General features: G+C 39.8%; 1 protein-coding gene across 5 annotated transcripts; it reads left to right on the forward strand.

Annotated features, from left to right (window-relative positions):
• Nucleotides 1–1616: 1616 nt before the first annotated feature.
• On the forward strand, nt 1617–22176 carry unkl (unk like zinc finger; the record flags this gene model as incomplete). Of its 5 annotated transcripts, none has more annotated exons than XM_080724057.1 (16): nt 1617–1681; nt 2944–3153; nt 6231–6407; nt 9439–9572; nt 10491–10626; nt 11232–11349; nt 11464–11548; nt 12300–12454; nt 13168–13359; nt 14646–14696; nt 14814–14991; nt 15173–15265; nt 15360–15596; nt 16602–16789; nt 17438–17695; nt 17862–22176. In XM_080724057.1, the coding sequence occupies 16 exons, from the start codon at nt 1617–1619 to the stop codon at nt 18042–18044; spliced, it is 2460 nt and encodes an 819-aa protein (XP_080580183.1). In that variant the 3' UTR covers nt 18045–22176. The 5 variants fall into 5 exon arrangements, with proteins under 5 accessions (XP_080580183.1, XP_080580184.1, XP_080580185.1 ...); XM_080724058.1 differs by having other exon boundaries at nt 12300–12445; XM_080724059.1 differs by having other exon boundaries at nt 12315–12454.
• Nucleotides 22177–23784: the final 1608 nt, after the last annotated feature.

The following is a 23784-nucleotide window of genomic DNA, read 5'->3' on the forward strand; positions in this document are numbered from 1 at the left end:
TACAGATTTTGTCCAAAAATCCTACAAATCGGTAGGCAATATCTCGACAGTCATGTGATCGACACGGATCGGTCCGATTTTGCATATTCCATCCTGATTGGCTAAGATTGGCTTCCAAAGTTTGTGGGATTGAGCCGTTTTGAACAAAATGCCTCAAATCACAAACGCAAAGTGCAATTATCATGAAATCGCGCACACACGTTCCCACTAGGCCGTGGAAGAAATGCCACTTAATTATTTTTTAATCAGCCTCATGGTGGCGCTATAACAGCCCGATTTGTGGTTTTACCTATAACTCCACCGATCAGTTTCAAACTTTGTAAGCGCACTCCCTAGAGGCTAAGGATAAACCTTTGCCCTGCATTTTTCACATCAGCCTTTTATAGCGCCACCTTTGGGCCGACTTATGTAAAACACATTTTTGGATATTACTCCTTGAGATTTTATCCAAAAATCATGCAAATCGGTACACAGTATCTCTATAGTCATGTGATCAAGTCCGATCCGTCTGATATTTCACATTCCATCCTGTTTGGCTAATATTAGCTTCCAAAGTTTGCAGGATTGCTCCGTTTTTGAACCAAATGCCTCAAATCATCAACGCAGCCTGCGATTACCGTGACATTTGCCACACATATTCCCACTAGGTCAAGGAACAAATGCTACCTTTTTAACATTGTCCTGTTATAGCGCCACCAGCAGGTAGACTTTAGCAAAACACATTTTTGGAACACAATGCTTGAAATCATGCATGCAGCGTCCGATTGCCATGAAAGATCTAAGGTGAAGAACATATGCCACCCTTTTTACATTGGCCTATTATACAGTAGCACCACCAGGACGCACAGCCTGGTGGAGACCTGTGCTCGGAAGAGCACTGCTTCTAGTTTAGTCCTGTAACGCATCTGCGTCACAATATTTTAACTTCCACTTTAAACATTATTTTATACTTTAGACATTCAAAAAATTGCAGATAGGCCTATACAAGCTCGCAGAGCACAGAGCTATTTTTGAAAAATCATGAAAAGTTGTGTAAATCTATGAAGTAACTCAAATATTTGCTTCGGGGGATTTGAGTCCCCATCCGAAATCAAATTCTAAACTTTACTAGAATCTTTTTTTTGGTCTTAGGAATGTGACAAATACAAAAATATTTATAGTTCTATATTGTTGAACTCAAGTCTCCATGGCATGAGAAAAGGCCCATTCCCACAGGGCCAGATAACAGATGAAAAAATCTCGTTCTCCAGATATTTTTCCATTCAAAGTGGATGGTATAGATACAGATAAAAAAATATCTACCACAGATATTTTTTTATCAGATAAAAAAGAATATCTGTATCTACCATCCACTTTGAATGGAAAAATATCTGGAGAAAGAGATTTTTTTTATCTGTTATCTGGCCTAGTGGGAATGGGCCTTAATCAATAGAAAAAAGTCATTTTGGGGGTGAAAGTCTACTCCTATAGTGTGTGCTGCTGTGCAGACCATGGTGCAGCTACTGATGGTGCAGACAGACACAGTGCAGGGCCGCCCTCCCTCCCACCGTCATCACAATACATGCATGCAGAGCAACAGATCTGCGCGCGTGCGCATTTCATTGTTTTGACTGAAAATGCCGTCGGTTTCGAAAACGGCGGCCAATGCTTCTCCTCAAACCGAGAAACCTACCCACTATACGTAAGTAAAACGCTCTCGCCGAGAGAACTAAAAAAAACTTTGACAGGAAAAAAAGAACAACACCTTTGCTCTTTTGCAACGTGCAGCGGCGTCCATGTTGCGAATGTTTTTATTCCGTTTGGCGTCAGTCAGCCTTGTGCGTTAAAAACATGGTGCTTTTCCTGGCTTTGTAGACACTACCTACATTAGCACAGTCCGACTGCAGCGCTAACGCTAGCGAGCAAGACGAGGAATTTCATACATTCGCGAGCTTGTAACGTGTAGAAAAAGGCATTTTTTGACCGAGTCGTGAAGTTGAGAGGTTGTTTAATTTAAAACGAGGGGGGCATTCTAGGTTCCATGGCTAAATGATTAGCCAGGAACTGGCTGGCCGCTGCTAACCCTGCCAGTCCGCTGCTTGTAAATAGCACGGCCTTATTTGAAGTTCCTCCTTCTCGCTACGCACATTAGTTGACGTACGCTGTGCGGGAGCCAATGAGGGCTACGCTCAAACGCGCGCGTATCTCCTACGTGAATGCCCAGCATAAAGTAAAGTACGCCAGTAACCTAACTAACGCGTTTCAGGCTGAGAGGCTACACCAACTTAGCTCCATGGTTCTGTTCTTTCACTTTCAAGGATCCACCTACTACGGCGTTGCTTCTCAAAGTGGGGTCCGGGGAGGCGGGGACCCCCAGGGGTCCTTGAGGGAGTTCCAGGGGGTCCCCAGCTAAATTATAGATTAATTAGGAACCAAATGGACCCTTATGGCTCTGTAACTCAGAGAGTGTACAAATGGAACCAAGTTAGGTTCCATTTGGTTCCATTCGTACACTGTCAGAGTTAAATTAACATTGATTTTAAGTATAATAAATTGTATTATTATGTTATGTTATTGGGGTTCCAGAGACAAATCTATCTCAGGAACCCAAATGGGGGTCCGTACTAGCACAATGCATGTCAAACTGGGGGTCCCTGAAATTAAAATCGTTGAAAAATCTTCTCTTATATATGAGGTCCCTGTCATATCTTTTCAAATGGGGGGTCCATGGCCTAATATAAGTAATAAGTGTCGATTTGGTGGTCCTCGACATGAAACATTTTGAGAACCTCTGACTTAGAGAACCACAGTAACTAGCTGTATAATACTAGTACAATATTCCTGATTCTGTTTTTGTATTTGACATTCATCAGTCGGTTATGTGTAATTGCTGTGCCCTGGTGTTATGTCGGAGGCTGTTCGGTTCCGTCTGGTGTTCTATTCATCATGTCTTTGTGTTGGCAGCTACTTGAAGGAGTTCAGGACGGAGCAGTGCCCGCTGTTCCTGCAGCACAAGTGCACGCAGCACCGGCCTTTCACGTGTTTCCACTGGCATTTTCTCAACCAGCGTCGCAGACGGCCCATTAGGAGGAGAGACGGGACCTTTAACTACAGCCCTGATGTCTATTGCACCAAATACGACGAGACCACGGGCATCTGTCCGGATGGAGACGAGTAAGTGTTATTTATTATTAGTGCTGGTGGAGGGTTTTTTGTTTGTTTGTGCAAACATCATTATTACTTTTGGAACTGCAACTGCTGTAGCTTGTTAGTGTTTCATGAACAACAGGGCATACTAGTGCCTTTATTACATTGATTCATTGAATACTTGAATAGATGTTTGCATAGGAAAAGGTACAGGACAATACAGTTCACTGATAAGAAGTCAACTAAAAGGCTAAAGACCACAAGAAAGCTGTTAGGCTTGTGTCTTGTTTGCATTGGGGTCCCTTTGGATTAAATAAATTCATACAAGAACACCAATGTGGTTACAAAAATGACATAAAAATAGTTGCCCGATGTATGATGTTAGTATCTTTTAGTATACATAATAGTAATTGTCCTCCCTTAATGATGGTGCGTTTCAAAGTTGTTATTTTTGTCTGAAACGTGCGGCAGGTGGTGTTTGTTTTGTTTTGGTGTGGTGTGAATGTGGGCTGGCTGGATGTGGTGAGCCAAGCTGTGTGTGGACACACCCCCTGTTCCCCGCGTCCTGATTGAACGCTCTCTGCTCACACTCTGCTCCCATTGGTCCACACGCACACAAGCGTAGTATTCTTTGTTTACATTAGCAGGCCCTTCCAGTAATGACACTGTCTCTTACTTCACAGTGCAGCTTTGGTTCATATCAGGCCAGTTGGTGGTTGAACTTGAACCTCCATCTTAGTTTTTGTACTACTGAAAGTTACTGTAAAACACTCTCTTTGTACTGGTTGTATCCTTGTTTGTGACATTTTTTTTAGGGACCTTCATCTTTAGATTACGTGTTAAAAAAAGATGGTGTTATTGACCCACCACTATGAATAAGACGGAGAAATGTTGCATATTTTTGCATTTGCGTTGCTTTAAGAGAGTTAGATCAGTATTCATATTCACAGTTACTATCAATTCAATCATATCAAGCCAATCATTATTTGAAGAAACTTCGATTTTTCGATTTTAGGAACTGACATGCTGTGCCATGGCCAGAAACTATGTTATGGTGTGAAAATAAATTACAATTGCATAAAATGGATATGGATATTCACTAAGAAATGTATTGTATTCACTGCGTTCACATTAAATTATCTTAATATTTTTATTATTATTATCATTATTTGGAGTGCTTATCAACATTTTCGACAGATACAGACTTAAAAGAATGTTAAGCAGGCATAAACCTCTTGGACATAACATTTTCTCAAACATTAACTCCTAATGGAGTTAGGCTAATTATTAATTGTACTTCTCTGATAGTGCAGGATCCAGATTAATTCATATTAATTCTATTGTAAACTGTATTGTCTCGTTTGTGCTTGTCCTTGGTTAGGCATTATTGTGTCCATTCTGTATCACATGGGAAACAGAATGTAGGCTATGCTGAACACACCATGATAGTATACATCAATGGTGGCACCGGTAATTTGATGTTTGGGTCCCAAATTGAATTTGATCTTACGTCATTGCCACACAAATCACCAGGTTATTGTCTTTTATTACAAGTAAATTATTGTATACCATAGAGCCAGCCCTTGTTCTCCCCCTTAGTGTAGAAGGCATCTTGGCTTTGCTCTTTGTTCTCTGCTTATAAATGATAAATACAAGGTTAAACAAAGTTATATGTACAATTGTACATGCTACTTAGTTGACGGTCTTTTAGCAGATTTGCTCACCTTGTTTGTGCCAAACATTTCTGTCGGGCAGAAACGTCAGTTCTTCATATTGCAACTTTCTTTGGTGTTTTTGTTTGTTCGTAAATTAATGCGCTCAAAATTAGCAAACTACAATCCCACGACGTGAGGCGTTGTGAGCTTGTAGATCTGCTGTTAGATGCCATTTCTTTTATGTGGAAGTGGTTCCGTCTGTCTGTGTGGGTTTTATAAAGATTGAATCGATGAAAAGTATTAAAAAGAGATTCTGACTAAATAATATCTACATAAAATTCACTGGAACCCAGCTTTAAAAAAGAAAAAAAAAAAAAAAAACATTTCTGAAATCTTAAGTGTTGGACATACAAGGTTTCCACCGGTCCGCGACAATATTACAAAGCTGATTGTTTTGTGTATAATAGTTGAACCCACACAGTGCACCCCTTATAGTAATATATATTACAATGCTGATTGTTTTGTGTATAATAGTTGGACCCACACAGTGCACCCCTTATAGTAATATATATTACAATGCTGATTGTTTTGTGTATAATAGTTGGACCCACACAATGCAGCTCTTACTGTAATTCAACTCCATAGAGAAGAAGTAAGAAAAGGCAGGTTGCATCTAGATTGAGTTACTGTACTGCATCATCGTCTTCTGTTCCTCTTCCACCAATGGCAGCTATTTCTGTACAACCTTAAGTGTTACTATAGCAACTGTTGCCATTACAGATAGGAAAATGTGTTCGATTCAAGCAATCTTATTGGCTATGCATTTTGAAAGGCATGGACAGTCTGTGCCAGCTCAGAATGTGGAATGGAATGATATGAATATTAAGTTAAAATGGTAATTAAAACGTGTAGTGAGAAAACAGGAAATACACGAAACGGGAAACAAATCGCCTCTTCATGGTTTACATACAATTGAGATGTATTGTGAGCATCTAAATAGATTGTATTAATGCTTGCAGTGCTTAGCAATAGCAGTCATTGTTTTGAATTCTTTAACATTCTATTCAACCAATCTATTCTTCATTAATTTGGATGAATGGTTGTTTTTACTGGTATGCAATCTATTAAGCATATTGTTGCTGTCAGGCAGAAACCTTATATATACTCCATATTTCAACTTATACAGTTTTTTCCCCTGTACTATGCTATGTTTTAAAAGGTTATTACAATGATATAGCACAAGCAGGGCAGTCGTATGACTGAATGTGTGCACACAACACAAGCATGTTGTCTTATTTGCAAATTAATTTGTGGTATCAATGAGGCAATTAAAAGATATTACTGTCACTGTACGTGCTGATTATTGCAGCTATAATAACGTAATAAGTTATATAAATGTTTTGACTGCCTTGACTAACTCTGTTTCTACAATGTCCCTGTCCCTTTTAGCTGTCCTTACTTGCATCGGACCACTGGTGACACGGAGCGCAAGTACCATCTACGCTATTACAAGACTGGCACTTGTATCCACGAAACCGATGCCCGTGGGCATTGTGTGAAGAATGGTCTACACTGTGCTTTTGCTCACGGGCCACATGATCTCCGACCCCCAGTCTACGATATAAGGTGACATATCAATGCATGTACCAGTCCAGCCACAAAACACTTGACAATGAATTTCTGTTCATGTTGTGCAACGGCATAACTGGCATATCAGGTTGTTCCCTAGCAACAAGATACACAAAGCAACATATCTGTAAGTGTGTGGGGGGGGGGGGGGTCAGATGTTTGTTATATGGCACTGTCCGTGAATGAACTATCCACATTAGGTGTAATTCTGTTATATTATTTACCATAACTAGCCCTTACCCGTTTGAAATGATGTGCAGTGTGTGGGTTATGGGATGTGCACTGTGCACACAGTATATGAGGGATGGAAAGTAACTTTAACTGGTGCTTGCATGATAATATGTAGGATCATCAATGTAAGAAATACCCGTTTCGTTTAATGGCATTGGCTACAGAGATACCCCCCCCCCCCACACACACACACACACACACACACACACACACACACACACACACACACACACACCTGGTTAAACATGTTGCCTCATGCTAGATGCAGAATAGATATGCCTCATGCTAGATGCAGAATAGATATAGATACACCATAAAAATGCTAATATACAGCATATGATTTGTGAAAGTGACAAACGGGCTTCACAGTTATGTCAGGTGTGTTCATATGCTAATGGTGATGCGATTTCAGATCAATTGCTCCAGCCACTGAGGAGAAACGCTGTGACAGACACTCACTCAGACAGACAGACAGACAGACAGACAGACAGACAGACAGACAGACAGACAGACAGACACTCACTCAGACAGTAGTGTAAAAAACATCACAAGGATGCAGCTGGGACGTATCATCAGTGATGTAGCCTGGGGTCGACGGGTGTTTCGGGTCTCGCAACATCATACACCCTCGCCCAGGTGACCCAGCCGGGGTTGATCAAGTCCCGACTTACGTCCCAGTAGCTATCCACGATCAGTCCTATTAGGGAAAGACAGGGTCACTCAATGTGCAGCACCGGAACTACTCTGCCAGGATTGGGGAGCCATTCTGGCGCGTGGAAGAACTAGGCTCTATGGGTTGACTCCTGGCCGGGCTCCTCCTACGTCTTACCAGGTCCTCTCCTGCTCTCACCAGGTTCAGAACCTGTGCGTTGCACCAGACCCCAATCCAAACATTCCATTCAGCTGCTGCAATTGAATGGCCCTCCTAAAGGCCTCACCGTGGATTTGTTGGGCTTCTTCCTCACGGAAGACACAGGCTGGGGCGCTAACCCAACCTGCTCCCGGGTGCCGTCTAAATTCCGGCCGTCAACCGAGTCTCCGGTGGTCACCAAACTATTCCTGGTTGTCACATAGTCTATTCCTATGAGCCACTATAAATAGAACTAATAGTGTAAAAAACATCACAAGGATGCAGCTGGGACGTATCATCAGTGATGTAGCCTGGGGTCGACGGGTGTTTCGGGTCTCGCAACATCATACACCCTCGCCCAGGTGACCCAGCCGGGGTTGATCAAGTCCCGACTTACGTCCCAGTAGCTATCCACGATCAGTCCTATTAGGGAAAGACAGGGTCACTCAATGTGCAGCACCGGAACTACTCTGCCAGGATTGGGGAGACAGACAGACATTTGGAAAATTATATGTTTGATACCCTAATCAATGCTTCAAAATGGTCGATGTAGCCGAGCGATTTGAATTCCACCATGTACTGTATACTGTAGATGGGCAAATTTCTCCCCAGAATAAGGGTTCATAAGGTTAATGGCTAAGGTTCAATATGGAATACAAGGTTTAATATACCATATCTGGTTATGGTATTCAGCTGAAATCTAAAACAATTACAACACTGGCACTTTTAAATAAACCCAAAGGCTACCTTTAATAGATAATAATAAGTTGTACAAAGAATTGGTCATTGTTATATTTGCCCACTTGTTCTCTGGATTACTGAATATCAAGATGGATATCAGCTTTATTCTGTTTTATTTTGTGTGGTTATAGTTGTAACCTTTACTACAGTATGTAACATTAGTAATTTACTGTTCATGTAGTGCTTGAATCTAGTTGCAAAACATAAAAGTTAGCTTTTGAACTCACGAGAACCCTTGAGTCGTTCCTTATGATACATTTGAATACAGTTTGTTCCATTTCATTTTTGAAAGCTGCTTTTAAGCTTTCAGAAGAAGCTGGTTTCATTTTTTTTTCTTTTTTCCAGATTTACGATATTATCGTGATAATCAAAATATCCCCAACATCCTTTATCCTGGGCGAAACATTTGCCAAAAAATAGCAGATCTACAAGCTCACAACGTATCGCAACGTGATGTGTTCTGAGCTTGTAAATCTGCACTGTTTTGGGAATAAAAAAGATTGTATCAAGTATGTTATTTACAGGTCCGTTTGACCAATTATAGAGGGTTTAAGTGGTATGCACTCGGTAGTATGCAGATATGCAGCTCGGCAAATAAAAGGTGAATTTATCCCAGTGCATGACTGAGGACAATACATTTAATCTCTACGATACGATTATCTTGAGTGTCTTTTATCACGATTATGGCGATTATCGTCCCATCCCTACACCACACATTGGGACTACTGTAGATCAGTGGTCCTCAACCTTTTCAGGCCGCGACCCCCCAAATAATCATATTTTAACCGAGGACACCCACCCTGAGGAGCACTAAGAGTTGAGGCATTACATTTTGTATAAAACGGTTCAATTGTGAAAATAGCATATCTACATGCTCACAACGCCTCGCGTTGCGAGGCGTTGAGAGCATGTAGATCGGCTATTTTCACAATTGCTGCCTCTAAGATTTGACAATTTGGCCAATGTCATTTTAGAGGTATTAAAAATGCCTTAAATTGTCACTTTAGAAACGTGCAGATACCCTCTATACACTTAAACTTTATGTTTGTTTGTTTACTTTTGAGTGAGAAAACAAGTTCATCATCTGGGGACCCCCCAAAATAATTTGGTGACCCCCCCTGGGGGTCCCGACCCACAGGTTGAGAACCACTGCTGTAGATCAGCTATTTTCTAGTGTTCTGACTGACATAAGCTTTGTGTGCACAGAGAGATCCAAGCACAAGAGGCCCTCCAGAACGGACAGCTGGGATCCGGAGAAGGCATTCCTGATCTTCAACCTGGTGTTCTGGCCAGCCAAGCTATGATAGAGAAGACACTTGCAGAGGACCCCCGATGGCAAGGTGACCACCTGACCACACACCTGTCATTGCTGATGGTTTAACTGTGTCAGATAAACTCCTTGATTTCAGAGATGATAAAAATAATTATCTATAAAACATTTAAACACACACCTGTCATTGCTGATGGTTTAACTGTGTCAGATAAACTCCTTGATTTCAGAGATGATAAAAATAATTATCTATAAAACATTTAAACACTTAAACTGATTTTGGCTCTAGACTTTGCCTTCTTTTTTCCTGTCTACAGCAAATCTCTTGGCCAAAAATACCCTATCTACAAGCTATGTGTCACGTGATTTGTAGATCGGCTATTTAGGGGGCGATGGTTTAGCCTCGCAAGCCATCCCGAGCTACGTCATCACCAATGTGCTTCCTTTCTCGGTCTGGTGTCCCTCCCATCGAGCCTCTTTATTACAACTTGGGTTTCTAATTTCCAATCAAAATCGAAGCTGCATTTCGAGCGAACCCGCCTCACACCGCTCCTGATTGGTCGAGCGGCTGCTACAGCTCTCGCATTTTGTAAACAAACATGGCGGACCCCATGTCCGACGAGAGTTCACAAATCGCAAATAAAAGCTGCATTAAGCGAAGTTTTATCTGAAATCAACGGTATCTCATAACTTAAAAACAGTTTGCACCTTTGGAATTTCTGTCTGGAAAAGACTTATTTGATGTTCTCCCGACAATGTTTTGATGCGCTGATGACTACTGACTGGACCTGTCAGTCAAAGTGAGTAACTACGTCATCGCGTAATGCGTTGTCTATGGAGAACTCCCAGACTCTCCCCTGGGGGAGTCTGGCTGTTGCGAGGCTAGCGATGGTTAACCCCTGAATAGGGATGCTAAGGTTCATGTGGTTAAATGAAGAAGAAGAAAATAGAATTAATCATATTTCACAATCCTTTTTTTTTGTTGCAGACACCAATTTTGTTTTGGCCAACTACAAAACGGATCAGTGTACCAAGCCTCCTAGACTATGCAGACAGGGGTACGCGTGCCCTCACTACCACAATAGCAGAGACCGAAGAAGAAATCCACGGAAGTTCAAATACAGGTGAGCTGATGTGACCGATGTATTTTTGTGAGAATATCGTAAGCAATAATACGTTGTGGAGCGTTTGTATGACTCAGATTGTGGATAGATAGGGATGGGACGATACGAACATTTCATATCACGATTATTGTGACAAAAACAATCTCTATTTACGATATTATCGCGATAATCAAAATCCATTATCCTGGGGTGGAAGATTTGCCAAAAAATAGCTGATCTACAAGCTCGCAACGCGACGCGTTGTGAGCTTGTAGATCGGCTATTTTTCAGCAAAGACATTTGATAGAGAGTGAAAAAAAGACTGTATCAAGTAGGGATATTATAAGTACCTTTTACCAATTATAGAGTGTTTAAGTGGTACCGGATATGGAGCTCAGCAAATAATTGATCCCAGTGCATGACGGAGGACGATATCACGATAAATTAAATCTCCACGATACAATGGACCAATCCCCAATCACATACACACCCATTGTAACAGTTACAATGGGTGTGTATGTGATTGGGGATTGGTCCATTATCGTGAGTGTTTTTTTATCACGACAAACGGTAATATCGCGCATCGTCCCATCCCTAATTGTGCAATCCTGTGAATCGCACACTAGGTCAACTCCATGCCCTAATGTGAAACACGGGGACGAGTGGGGCGAGCCTTCAAAGTGTGACAGTGGAGACAGTTGCCAGTATTGTCACTCCCGCACCGAACAGCAGTTTCACCCAGAGGTGTGTGAATATACATTGTTTGCTCCAAAATCGCAATAGTCTTATTTTATGAGCTTGTCAGTACTTTTATTTTGAATTATTCATCATTTGATATATTTCCATCCTCCTTTTAAGATCTACAAATCAACCAAATGCAATGACATGAGGCAAACTGGATACTGCCCGAGAGGTCCATTCTGTGCATTTGCACACGTAGAACGTAAGTGAAGTATCTGTCACTTCTCTTATCGTCTCTGTTGGGCAGAAACCTTGTCCGTCTATTTATGGTTTTACATAAAATTACAACAAGTTTGCAGTGCACTTTGTGAGCTTGTAGATCTGCATTTTTTTTGCTGTTGCTGTTTTACTACATTGGAACACGGGTTCTCTTTTCCATTTCCTGAAAAAAGTTTCTAACAAGGTTTCTGCCCGACGACATTAATGTTATTCTAAATGCCTTAGCACAGGGGTCTTCAACAGGGGGTCCGGGACCCCTAGGGGGTCCTCAGAGTTACTACAGGGGGTCCTCCAAATCTTTGTGTGATAGAAACCTTTTTGCTCCTTCTTCATGTTAACCACTTGAACCCTAGGCTAGCATCCATATTCTGAGAACTTTAGCCAAAAATAGCAGATCTACAAGCTCACAACGCCTCGCGCTGCGAGGCGTTGTGAGCTTGTAGATCTGCTATTTTTGGCAAAAAGGTTTGGTGTAGAGGGTAAAAAGAGCAGACTAAGTACAGGGTGAAAGGTCAAGTATTGACGGTTCAAGTGGTTAAATATCTGAAAACACAAATTGACATGAATCCAAAATACACGGATGATTGTGCTGTCAAACGATGAAATATGAGGTATCTATGGCCTGAAAACGTTGAAGACCCCTGCCTTAGCGTATTAATAACTTGTTTCTAGATTATGTGTATTTCACAGTTTTCATTTAATTCTTTTTTTTTAATTTGTATTAATTGATCCAGGAATTCCCTCCACAGAAGAGACCATGAGTTCGCTCATAACAGCGATCCAGTCAGGATCTCAGTCTCAGCAGTATTCAGAATGTCCAGTCAGCGAGTGGAACAGTGGAGGCAGCTCCACTAACTCTGCTACCAGCAGCAACGGACAAGTAGGAAGTGTATGTTGTCACACACGTCATGCCAGGGTTGGGCGATACGACTTCAAATCAGTTTCCACGATTATTTAAAACGCTTGCAATTACGATGAATGAACGATTATTCAAATATCTATTGTGAAAATGGCAGATCTGCAAGCTCACGCGGCACGTTGTGAGCTACCTTTGTACACCACTGTGTACTACAGAATATAATATAGGGCTTAAGTAGTTACAAGATTAAGTAGGTTATTTATTGGTCCTAATATATATGTCTTCGGTTAATTGCCCAGCCCTACTTGATACTACGAAATGCCTTAACCAAATTGACCGTGGCATCCCTGTTTTGGGTACGTCATTATAGGTAAAATTATTTGAAAATAGCAACAGTATAAAATAGGCCTTAAGAGGCCTATTCAGAAACACACTGAAGTCAACTTCAGTGTGTTTCACTACAAAACATGTCTGCATATGCTTTGCTTCAATATTTATTTTGTTTTTGTTGTTGCAAGTTTTACATCATTGTTTTTGTTTGCTGTTCTACATATCACTGAGTTAGTCTTGAAGAACAGAAGAAAGTTGTCTTAGTGTAAGGTTACTTAGTGTAAAAAGCCTCTACGTTATAAAATCTTTTCCTGATCTCAAGATCTCAGACTTTACTGACATCCAGGGACATTCTATATATATTTTTTTGGGATCAGCATTTCATTAAGGTCCTGTGCACTTCTCTCCCTCAGGTTTCATGTTCTAGTAGCCCAACTGTAACACCAAGCTCAGGAAGCAACAGTGTGTTTTCCCCAGTGGGAACCACCGGCAGGCCCAAATCCTTAACTAATGGTAGCTTATGTTCAGAGTCCAGCAGCACGCCCAGTGTCTCCTATGTGACGTCAAACTACCCTAGAGCTCCGGGGTTTGAACGAGAGGATCAGGTACACAAGACTCCCACTCTATAGTCTCAGGAAGATCACTGCATAACGTAGGGCCAGACACTTATTTTTGTCACTCTTGCATGTTTTAATCTTGACATTAAGTTCTCTGTCTTGTCTCTGTGGTTCATTTCCATTATTTTATTCATTGTGAGATGTCATGCTGAATAAAACGTGCTGCAGTAGGCGTTAATAAATAATCTAACAGGACGGCATCCACAACTGAGCACGTATAACATTTGCAACAGTAAAGCCTAATCTATGCTCTGTCGGACGACTGTATCGCACTTCAAAAATAGCAGACCTACAAGCTCACAACGCACCGCATCTATAATGGCGATTGTGTTTGTAGGTCTGCTATTTTCGCTGCTTGACATTGTTGTGCTAGAAAAGTCTGAATTGGGCTTAACACTCAATGGCCTGTTGTTTGAGGGTAGTAGTCTGGCGCATTGGGCTGCCCAACAGCCCAATGCAGGGTTTTGTCAACTGTTCCATAAACACAGTAAAGAAATCTCCTTGTGTCGATTAACTGGCACCCTTAGTTGAAACCAAGAACCACATGGACTGAAAATAAAATGGCAGTTAAGGTGGATTATCCCTTTTCATTACCTTTTGTGATAAAAACATGTTCTGACGGTTTTAGGTACCGCTGCTTTTCAAACGTCTGAGCCCATAAGTTGCACTGCCGATAACTATATTGCCCTCAAGCTATTAGGCCAATGCTTCTAATGCATCATTAAGACCAATACTGGGATCAAATATTTGACCAAGTAACCCAGAGCTATCCTTGGCTCAAGCCTAAGACCTGGCCCGTGGTTTAATTTAGCCACATCGGTGCCCTACCTTCTTGCCCTGAAATGCTTTGAAGAATTGCTTGCCTTCCCAGTTTGGCATTAAAAGTTAAGTGTATGTTACATCTAAATTGATTTGCAGCAGGACATGAAGCATAGTACATAAACATTCACTAGAAACATGAGAAACATAGAAGATACAGCAAAACAACTAAAGTTTAGCTCATTAGCAAATGGGTTGCAACCTCCAGACAAAGACTTAAGTCAGAGTGTCCAAGTTTTGAACTTGCAAATGCCATGTTAATTAGCCTGGGGCTAAGAATTGAGCACATCTTAGGTTTACAAAGTTCCTATACTGTACGCTTGGCCCTTGGCTAAATACAATGAAAGTGGAGGTTGAAGTTGCTAACCTTCTGTTTATAAACACATGAATGTAGATTTTGACACCAATTTAGGATAATGGCCTTAAGCTTATGATATGTATTTAATTATTTTCAGATTAAGAATAAGGGACAGATGGATCAAAAGTTTATGGACCAAGACAAACAGGTGTGTGCTCAAATGACTACATACTGTAGTGTATGCATACGACATACATAGTTTTACTACTGTACATGCTGTATATTGTATTTAGTGTTAATTAGTCTTTTTATGCTTCCCTTTTAGACACACAATAGTGTATTTTCTGTGGTGAACCCTTTGGCATCAAGCATTACCTCCAGTATAACATCAAGCTTGGCTTCTAGTATTGGCTCGGATAGTTCTTCACCCACCACCTTATCAACAATGAACGTCAAAGCCACCCCTTTCTATCCTGGGAGCAACACGGTGGAGTCTGTTATAGGTAAGTAAAGCCAAGACTCAACCTTGTATTCAAAAATACAAGCAATGTGTTGCAACCTTGTAGATTGGCTATTTAACATACAACAAAGGCATGGTTAACTTAAGACTGGTTGTGTTCAAACTTCCACCATTATGTATCTTACTGTCCATTGTTCCGTTTTATCTTTGTCCTTTTCTTTAAGGATCGGCTCTTGACCTGAATTTCAGTGACATCAATGTTGCATCTCTTGAAAAGGAGTTAGAAGAACAGGGGAACAGCTGTTTAGGACTAACAAGTAAGAGCGCTTTAGTATACACACATGTTTTCCTTGGCCGTCCCCATATTTAATACACAAACAAAATCACTATTTATGTACTTTCTCTCCCTAGGTCAAAGGTTGCTAGCCGGGTCCGCCCCAGTTAACATTCCTGGTTCACTTGCCCGATCCGCTTCCTTTAATTCCTCATCATCACTCTCCACCTCCCCTTTAAGTTCCCTTTCTCAGTCCCTGTCCCAGTCCCTGATGTCAGGGATGCTATCACAGCCAAATCAGCCTCCAGCCGTGCTAGCCAAACACGAGCACGGCCTCCTGGGAACACCAGCCTCCAACTCCCAGAACTCTCTGGGTAAGGATAAGGATGGCATCATTAGTTTAAATAGTAGATGAGAGCAAAGATTAAGACATGAAATGGATGTCATTTTGAAGAAACAGGAACAATATTATCCTTCTGGGTATGATAGAGACACTGTCATGGAAATGGTGTTTGAAGGATTTAAAATACACTGCTCAAAGAAATGAAAATGTTCCCTTAATTCTTTGAGCTTTCTTTGAGCAGTTACTACACTATACACTATACTCAAATAAATTCAAATAAATTAAGGGAACATTTTGTTCCCTTCATTTCTTTTAGCAGTATAGTTTTTGTTAGAGGATGAAGTTAAACTTGACTTAAAATAGTCATTGCTACTCTGTGAGGTCATGCCGTGTTTCAGTCTTTTCACACAGTCAGGGAGTGATTGACACACCTAGTTATTCATTTTCACTGAGCAGTGTGAGCAGTTTGACAGGCAGGAGCCACAAGCGGAAGCGGGTGCAATGCTGTGAAACTGCAGTGTTCGTCCTTTTCTCACGGACACCCGATACCAGAGTTAAAATGTGTTGAACCCTTTTCTACACAACACATAGAAACGTGTCTATTCTCATAGGGAGCACAACGCGACCCTGTCCAAGCTAGGAGGAGTAGTAGAAGTAGTAATAATGATAATAATCATAATATCTGGGATTTATAAGTATTCAAAAACGCTGTGTGTGGGGAACAGGGGAAAGGAGAAAAAAAGAGAACAACTTTATTAGGACAAACTCAGGTAAGCAAAGATAAGAATTATAAGAGTAATAAAACACAAAAAAAATAAAGATTTGAAATCAAAGTAGTGTCACCCCTGTATGAAAAGGCCATTAGCAAAGATAAGAATTATAAGAGTAATAAAACACAAAAAAATAAAGATTTGAAATCAAAGTAGTGTCACCCCTGTGTGAAAAGGCCATTAGTCTTAGACTCTTGACAGTGGAAAAATATACCCTTGTGTATTTTGTTTCACTCTAAATTAACAGGATTGTTGTACTGTCTCAGGGTTGAATGGAGGAGCGGGCAGCATATGGGATTTTGTAAGTGGCAGCTTTTCACCAAGCCCATCTCCAGTGTTCAGCAGTCTGACCTCCGCCAGCAGCAGTGCTGACTTGGCCCGCCTAATTAGAGAGTTGGATGAAGCCAAGAGGAAAATCAAACAGTGGGACGAAGCGTGGCATCAAGTCAAACAGGTCAGTAACTTCCTCCTCAAAGGCACATAACTCAAACAACAATTAAATATAGTTAAGTATAGTGTATTGGCAATTAACACAATGCAATACTATCTATGTAATCATATACTGTATAGTGGTTAGCTCACACACCAAAAGGCATGCATACTAGGTAGGCCTGCCAGTTCCAGGTAACTGGCATTACAGTTGCTGCTCACTGATCCTTAGGATGGGTTAACCGTTAAATGCATGGATAAAGTTCCCCACGGGTACAATACATAAATCAAATCAGTACACAGTTCCATAGATGTCAAGAGTACACCTGCAGTACAATGCCCATGAAGCATTTTGCTCAATATAAATGTAGTGTCCTAACAGCCATCCCCCAGTTACCATTTTACTACTGGAACACAATCCCAATGTCGGGGATTGAACCAGTGATCTTTGGTTGCCCTCCCCATGTAGCCTTGTGTTTGTGGGGTGTGTGCCACATGAAAATCAAATGTGTACTGCTCAGTCAATGGGGAATCCCCCTTGGCCAAGGGTGATATTCGGCATCTGGTCTTCAGGCAGAACCAGTGTGCTACTCCTATATCTAGGCCAAGTCGTCATCTAATACCAACAGATGTAGCATTGTTTGTTACATGATTATATTACACTTTGGTCTAGGCATGTGAAGCTTGCCAGAAAGATGCACATGATGCAAAGGATCAAGCTAAGTCAGCGGAGGCAGAACGACAGCTAGCGGAGCAGAAGTGGGAGGAGACGGAGCGCAAGCTGAAAGAGCTGCAGGGGGACTTTGATGTGCTCTGTCGAACCCCTGGAACACCTCTACTGCGCAGCTATGGAGAGCTGGACAAGCTCCCCTTGTCAAAGCTTCACTCCCTCCAGAGTCAGCTGCGCACTGACCTAGACCTGATAGACGGGGTAAGAAAGACTAGATCACACACAGCATTTCACTTTTAGCTGAGCCCATTTTTAACCAGTCTACCAGGACATCACTCAAAACCCCTCATCAAGCATGCCTATTTGAACAGTTTGCATGAGTTGTGTTTCCATGAGTTGCAACTGATATTCCTTCTTTTCTCCCCAGGTAATATATCAGCTTCAGTCAAAGAAATGTATAGTTTGCCAAAAGCATGATCGTTGCGTTGTTCTGCAGCCTTGCCAACATTATGTACTTTGTGAAAACTGTGCGCCTAGTAAAACAGAATGTCCTTACTGTAGAACAAAGGTTTTGAAGTGGTGCTCTACAATTAGTCAAGGTACTATTTAATGAATTAGCCCTTTGAAAAACTACTAATGCATATTATGCTTACATTACATTTTCTAAATAGCAACTTGTTTAATATAGTGATGGAATTAATAATTTATAATTGATTAGAATTTCATAAATGATGTTTGACTGATGAGCTAAGATATACTATAATTTGGACTGTGCAAAAGGGATTCCATCCAAAGTTTTTTGCTCATTTTAAATGTTTGCACCCTTTTTTCAATGCTCTGATTGAAAAGCTATGCACTTAGAAACCATAATAGTGGTATCACCTTGCAATGCTCATTTGATTTCCATTATGTTACTAATTTAATCTGAGTGGAGCGTTTGCCACTCAAACTGCACAAACCCAACATGGTGCATTGCATGACGGGCCACCTGTGAGCCTGTCTCATCTAATACATCCAGTATATGAACTTTATTTTTTTTATTTACACTTGTCATCTGCAATTCTCCACATTGGCATAGGGATTATCTTGCAAAATGCAAATATGCATTTAAATGACCATCCGTTGTTTTCTCAAAGAATATGCAAAATCAAAGTCATACGTTGTAAGTTGAAAGGTAAGCGGCTCATGGAAAGTTGAAACACCGCATCCTTTTCTTCCACTAGAGCTTTTTCACCTTTCCAGCTTCCATAGTAACGGGTGGTGTGATTGATGTCATCTGCTTATAATAGCAAAACCTTTTTTAGTAAGTGAGAATTACTCTACTAAATCACAGGCCAGCTTTTCTTTTTATGGCATTGATTTCAAGCAATTGGAAAAGACCTCCACCATTGTAGTTTACCTTACCATGACGTCATCCGTAACCACAGCATCCCCTGTGGAAAAGGTCTGTTAGCATAAATGGAGTGACAACTGGCCTTGATCACTGCTAATTTAGCTGCCAATCGCCATGGTTCTGATTAAATCTTTCTTTATTGCAAAAGTAAGGACAAATTCCCGAAGTCGGGCAACAAAGCTGACCACAAAGCGTATGTATATATTTACAGCATCTATGTTTTTGCTGTATGAGGGTTGGAAACATCGCATTTATTTGTTCAATGTTGCTAAATGCATCAGTGAACATCTCGAGAGCTAATGGCATTAGGCTCTCTTTTCTTTTGCAAGGGTTAGGGTTCGGGTTAGGGTTAGGATTCTCCAGTATTTCCTTTTTTCATCAGTAAAATAAGGGTGACAAGTTAAATTAACAACATAAAAACAATCTATTACTAGCAGTTTTAGCAACACCTGTGGTGGATACTAAAGGGCATGCAAGGATGTCAAAATATCTTTGCAAAAATACTGCCAGTAAATGCTCTATGAACTACAAAATGCATCACAAACTTATCTGGTGGTGGTGTGAAAAATAAAATGGGCAAAACATTCACTTCAAAGGGGAATGTCACTAACTATACGAGTTGTCATGTGATTATGGCAGTCCTGTCGGTATGTGTACAAATGAAACTAGAACCCAGAGACGCCTCTGATCTGCCACACCATATGCTGATGCCTTGAGTCGCTTCATAGATACGAATTGCTATATTTAATTTAATTATTCATATACTCGAAAATTACGATTTAGTCCTTTATAAAAACCCTCCTGGGTTTCAGTCAGTGTATCTGTTATTTTGGCATCAGAGGCAGGTTGTCCTCTCTAGTTAGTTAGTTGAGTAACTAAACCAGTGGTTCTCAAACATTTTCCTGAATTGATAACATATATAGCCACAGACCCCCATCTGAAAATGTGTTTCGGGGAGCACCATATAATATAATGTATGTATAATGGTATTATTATTAATGTTCAAAAGTTTTCAAAAATAGCAGATCTGCAAGCTCAAGTGTTTAAACAGATTTTCATGCTTTATCATATTTTTCTGTGGACCCCCTGGAACCACCTCAAGGACCCCTTTGGGTCCCTGTACACCACTTTGAGAACCACTGTATAGTACGTAAAGGAAACTGTAAGGAGTAAATCATGTGACTGCTGGAATTTAGTGCCATGCCTCTTTAACGCAAATTTCTGTTTGATGCCGTGATTTGTACTTTAACCAACCAGTCAAGCATTATTATGACCGACCAAGAAATTTTATTTCTTATTAAAGCACTTTGTTGACCTGGAAAATTTGTTAAAAGGGGATGTAGAATTTTGCTTTAAGCTGCTTTGTAGTTTGTTCCTGTTCTTTGTTTTAGATTTATATATTTTTTTTCTAAGCTGATGTCTGAAGCTTTTGTGTCAGTGTACTGTGAAACATAATTTGAATGTTTTATGTTTCCTATTGTTAAAGCATAGTCTTGTTCTGTATTAGTTGGCTTTCATAAAAAAAAAGTACTTCATGGTTTCTACTTTAATAGTTACATTTATAAAACATTCAATCAAATAAGTGCAAACTTAAAAATGCATTTTAGACATAACCAGCAGCGGTAATATCAGTGAGGCACATGCTAAAATGTTAAGGCATTTATTCAATCAAGTCTGTCTTTTAGAGATTTATATAGCCTAGTCAATAGAGGAGCATGTCATGTATTTGCTAAAGCCTGAAATGGTAAATTTTGTAGAAATCCTAGCCTATTGACCTTGTCTATAACATATCGGCCTCTCACTCTCAAGTGCCTTGCCTTCCTTAGAGGAAAAGCTATGTTTTGAGATTGTCGGAGAAAAAAACGCTAGTTAAAAGCTTGTGCACAAGTTTCTGCACACTTTACTTTAGGTTTGCAGAGGCGTTCACATACTGTATATATAATTATATATGCCATAATGTATTTTGGCCCAATCCTCGCCTAAGTATTTCTGCGGACGATAATTGTATGAAAACAAACTGTGTCAGTGCCTGTGTCCTGACATCAAGCTAAAAAGAAATGAAGATTAAAATCCCCAGTCCTTGGCCGTGGTGCTCTTTGGGTGCAGCTTATATCATATTTTAAATTGCATTTTTTCAATTTAATGTTTGGGAGTATGCAAACATAGGACATAATATATGATCTTGTATAGCAACAAGTCAAAAGGCTTTTTTTCTTTTTTTACGTTCAGTGATTTAATTCATATTGTAATACATATTTTGCGATGTTGAATGAAGAATTCTGTGGTTAACTTGTAAGTTGCATCTTCAATTACGACAGTGTATTGTGCTTAGGTTACTCTAATTGAAATGACCTCCTACTGTGTTTGAAAAATCTTAACAAAACAAAAAAAAAAGACAATGCATTTTCTTTTCATTCTTTGCTTTAGGTTCAATAGAAAACCATGTATTTCCAGGTACACCTTTTGCTACTTACAAATGGGGAAAATGAATTGTTTACATTCACAATTAAGCAACTCAGAGGGAAAGAAAAAGTTTCTTCAAGAAAGTATCGTATTTTGCTTTACATGTTTATTATGTGGCATAAAAGGCAGGCTAAACACTTCCCATATTGCATGTAATATTATGCGATATGTTAACCAGCTGAAAAAAAAAACGAGTTCACACTGTCACACTGCCAGAATATTTGTATCGAGTCATTTTTAGTGTACTAAAGGCTTCTTAACTTCACTTCTGCAAGCTTTGCTGCTACTGAAAAAGGTATTATCGTAGTTTCTTATAATACATCTAGATGTTTGAATGTTATTATGCATACATACACGTAGCTCAGATTTTGCATACTACTTTTCTGCATCAGACTTGGCTAAACCTTGTTTGATTGAATTATTCTTTGTGGATCAGCATTGAATACAATTTTGGTACTTCTGTAAATGGCTTTTAGGAAGGCGATAACAGGCCTGTACTGTTGTACAGTGTCCCCGAGTTTTCTATTGGTCGAAGTTGGTTATATTTTGGTTGGCCTGCCTCATTAGTCTTCCCTCCACTGTCTGGCATGCAGCATTTGGTGTAGCTTGATACGCCCGCTCCTGATTATCTTAATTATCACAGGACAGATAGTCTTGTTCTACCTGCGAAGAAAACTTAAATCCACAAATCGCGATGTCCACTTTTAAAATCGAACCAAAGTGGTGTTCTAGTAACTATTCAAATAGGTATACATTTTTTTATGTGGGAAATGTTGCCCACAGAGTAGGCCTGTCACAATTATTACACAATCGTTTAATCGCAATTATTTGAGGTAATCGCAATTATTTAGCATAATTGTCAATCGTTTCCATGTTGAGAAATGTTCATATAGTTTCAAACACTTAGTGGAAATAGCCGATCTACAAGCGCTCAACGCATCGCGATACAAAGCGTTGGGAGCTTGTAGATCGGCTATTTCCACTATAAAAGTATAAAGAATAAAGTTGTTATATATGCCTGTCATTCCTTTGTATATTTAGGTTATATTTGTCATATCTGCCCTGTGCAACTTCAAAGCCAAACAGAAATGTAATTTGTATTCATATGCTCCAGTGGTTCAGCAACAAAAAACGCAATTATTTGTGATAATTAATCATCAGGTAAAACGTCATAATCGTGACAACCCTACCGCAGAGATTAATTTCTACTGTACACCAACGGTTCGATTTGTAAATATGGATAAGTCAAGTCTGGAGCTTGAGAGGAGACTTTTATAGGAATATGGCAACACGTTAAACACTGTAAAAATGTCAAAGGAATGGTTAATGCTTTTGTATTCGGAGCCATAATCGCAGATGAAAAGATCTACATCCTATATGAACAGTATGGGTTCTGTATTGGGAAAGGATTTTATCACTTTAACCTTTCATTTAATATGACAAGTAGTAAAAAATATTACAGTGATTAAATGACAGCGAGAACTATACCAATGGCTTTTTCTTAGAATATTAATGGACTTCCAAGTCCATTTTGTAGTTTTACCAAAGACACCTGTACTGTTATTTCTTTTAATATGATTTCATTTCATTCATTCTTTTGTCTTTTTTTATCAGAAAAACATCTAATTTGATAAATCACCTCATACCTTAAGTAGATTGACATGGTTATTCAGACCAGTATTTCTTTTTTTACTATCTAGTTTAGCTTTAGTTGTACTCGGCTGTTATACAAATGATCAAAAACGTGGGTTCAATTCTGACTTGATATCTCTGTATGAGAATTTGATTTAGCATAAATCTATGTTTGTTAATGGCAGATTTGTGCAATATTGGCGAGCACAGGCTGACCAGTTAGATCAGCTTTTGTCTACAGTGAAGGAAAGCCAGGGGAGTTGGGACATTTGTGTTAAATTCTAAAGTGGCCATATATATAGTATTTTTTAATTTCCCTGATCGTTTTGGCTCAACTAGAGCTAGTTGTGCACCGACTGTATGCTGTCAAAGTTAGGGTTACAACGACTGTAGGGTGCTTTCTCTCCATTGGACTGTTTTTATTTGCGTAATGGTTTTACTCGTCATCCATAATATCACCATGAAGTAACGTTACGTCAATGGGTTACGTCAATGGTTTTAACCTTTTTATATGAAATTACGGACGGCAGTTGGTTCTTGTGGCAGATACAGACCTAGGTTGAATCATTAAATGAATTTGTTGCTGGCCCTTTGCGTTTTTCATCAGAGTGGTCGGCCAACCTAAATCTTTTGAGCAATTCTCTCAAATGTATATTATATTGTTATAACATTTCTTTGTCAAGTGTGTTTAAATTTAATCTCTATAGTGGACCAATAACATTTTCAAGTACATCGGTGCCTTTTAACGATTTTAAAATGAAATCATTTCAATTGGAATTTTAGGGAATATTGCTCATTCTACAAAAAGCTGAAATGTAACAAACACCTACAGTAATTAGAATTGAAATATCAGTGCCTTAAC

The sequence above is a fragment of the Nannobrachium achirus genome, assembly GCF_963921795.1.
Source record: "Nannobrachium achirus genome assembly, chromosome: 4".
In the NCBI taxonomy this organism is placed as follows: Eukaryota; Metazoa; Chordata; class Actinopteri; order Myctophiformes; family Myctophidae; genus Nannobrachium; species Nannobrachium achirus.